Raw genomic sequence first — 1147 nt, 5'->3', positions numbered from 1 at the left:
ACAACTGAGGAGAAATGTTTAATGTTTAAAAATTGCAAAATTTACAGCATAATGAACAGCTAAAGTCTCTAAACAGCAAACAGTCTTCATTAAAATCAACTGGAATATTTTCTTAAAATTGTCTCAAAACTGTTGAAATAAACTTCTGTCAATACGAAACTCTGCAAATATAAACACTCCTTTAACATGAATATACAAAATAAAGTTATACAAGCAAGTTTCACATGTACTCACCCAACTTTTTAAAAAAAATTATAAACAGTATAGGCGAGAACACTTTGGACGTTGCAATCTATTTACTAAACTGTTATTTGTCCAACAATAATTCTTCCTTTTTTGACAGTTTTACAAAAAAATCCATCAAATCTGCAAGAGACAGGTAGAATATAAACAACAGGTATTTACATGTTACTCAAGGGAAACTTTTACTATGTAACAAAACTGAACATGTTTCTAAATATTCCCATATAACATACCATACAAACATAACATCAATGTGGACCTTCAGTGTGTATGTTGTTATTCATACCCCAAGACCCTGACATCAGCGTAGATGCTTTCTCCCTCGACTACTTCTGCACCCTCTCTTACGCGTCGGCCATTTTTTTTTCTTGTAAAGTTTGGGACAGAATAAACCAATGAGTCTTCTTCTGTCTGTAGAAAAATATCGTAAACATAATTAAATGCTAGCTATGAACATAAATGTACCAGTGCAATATCTCTGAAATAACTTACCGTCTGTCTTTGTTGAACACCACTGGTTACTGGAGCATTTATTTGTGGGGCAGCAGCAGCTGGATGAACCAGGAATAATATCAGTAAGGATGAACAGAGTTTCATTATACACTGATAATAAAGTGTAGATTAATATAATGCAAGAAAGTTTACCATTGAAACAATCACATTTCTTTGTCTTGATGGTATAAATCAGTAGGGCTATGACAATCAAACTGATGACCAGAGCAGCACACATCAGAAACAGAACTATATTGACCCTCTCACCAAATGCTGAGATGTTGGCTGCCCAAAGAGAATAGGACCAAACAACAGAAATCTATGAGCAGAGTACAAAGTTAAACCTTCAAATATGAGCTTTGAATATGTTTTTGTCAACTTAAAAGGCAAGATTAAATCACAACCATCAAAA

The 1147-nt window shown here is 33.6% G+C and overlaps 1 protein-coding gene across 1 annotated transcript in view; it reads right to left on the bottom strand.

The window, feature by feature from the left end:
• Positions 1-519: 519 nt before the first annotated feature.
• LOC103375010 (uncharacterized) overlaps positions 520-1147 on the bottom strand; it is a 3279-nt gene continuing 2651 nt past the window's right edge. The window contains exons 3-5 of the mRNA XM_008305196.1: positions 889-1020; positions 736-794; positions 520-654 (exon numbers count right to left, since the gene is read on the bottom strand). Of these exons, the coding sequence (XP_008303418.1) occupies positions 520-654; positions 736-794; positions 889-1020 (326 nt within the window). The remainder of the gene's footprint in view (positions 655-735; positions 795-888; positions 1021-1147) is intronic.

Source organism: Stegastes partitus, unplaced genomic scaffold (assembly GCF_000690725.1).
Source record: "Stegastes partitus isolate 25-593 unplaced genomic scaffold, Stegastes_partitus-1.0.2 Scaffold2435, whole genome shotgun sequence".
Classification (NCBI taxonomy): domain Eukaryota; kingdom Metazoa; phylum Chordata; class Actinopteri; family Pomacentridae; genus Stegastes; species Stegastes partitus.
Note: the sequence above shows the minus strand (reverse complement) of the source record. Positions and strands in the feature narration are given on the sequence as shown.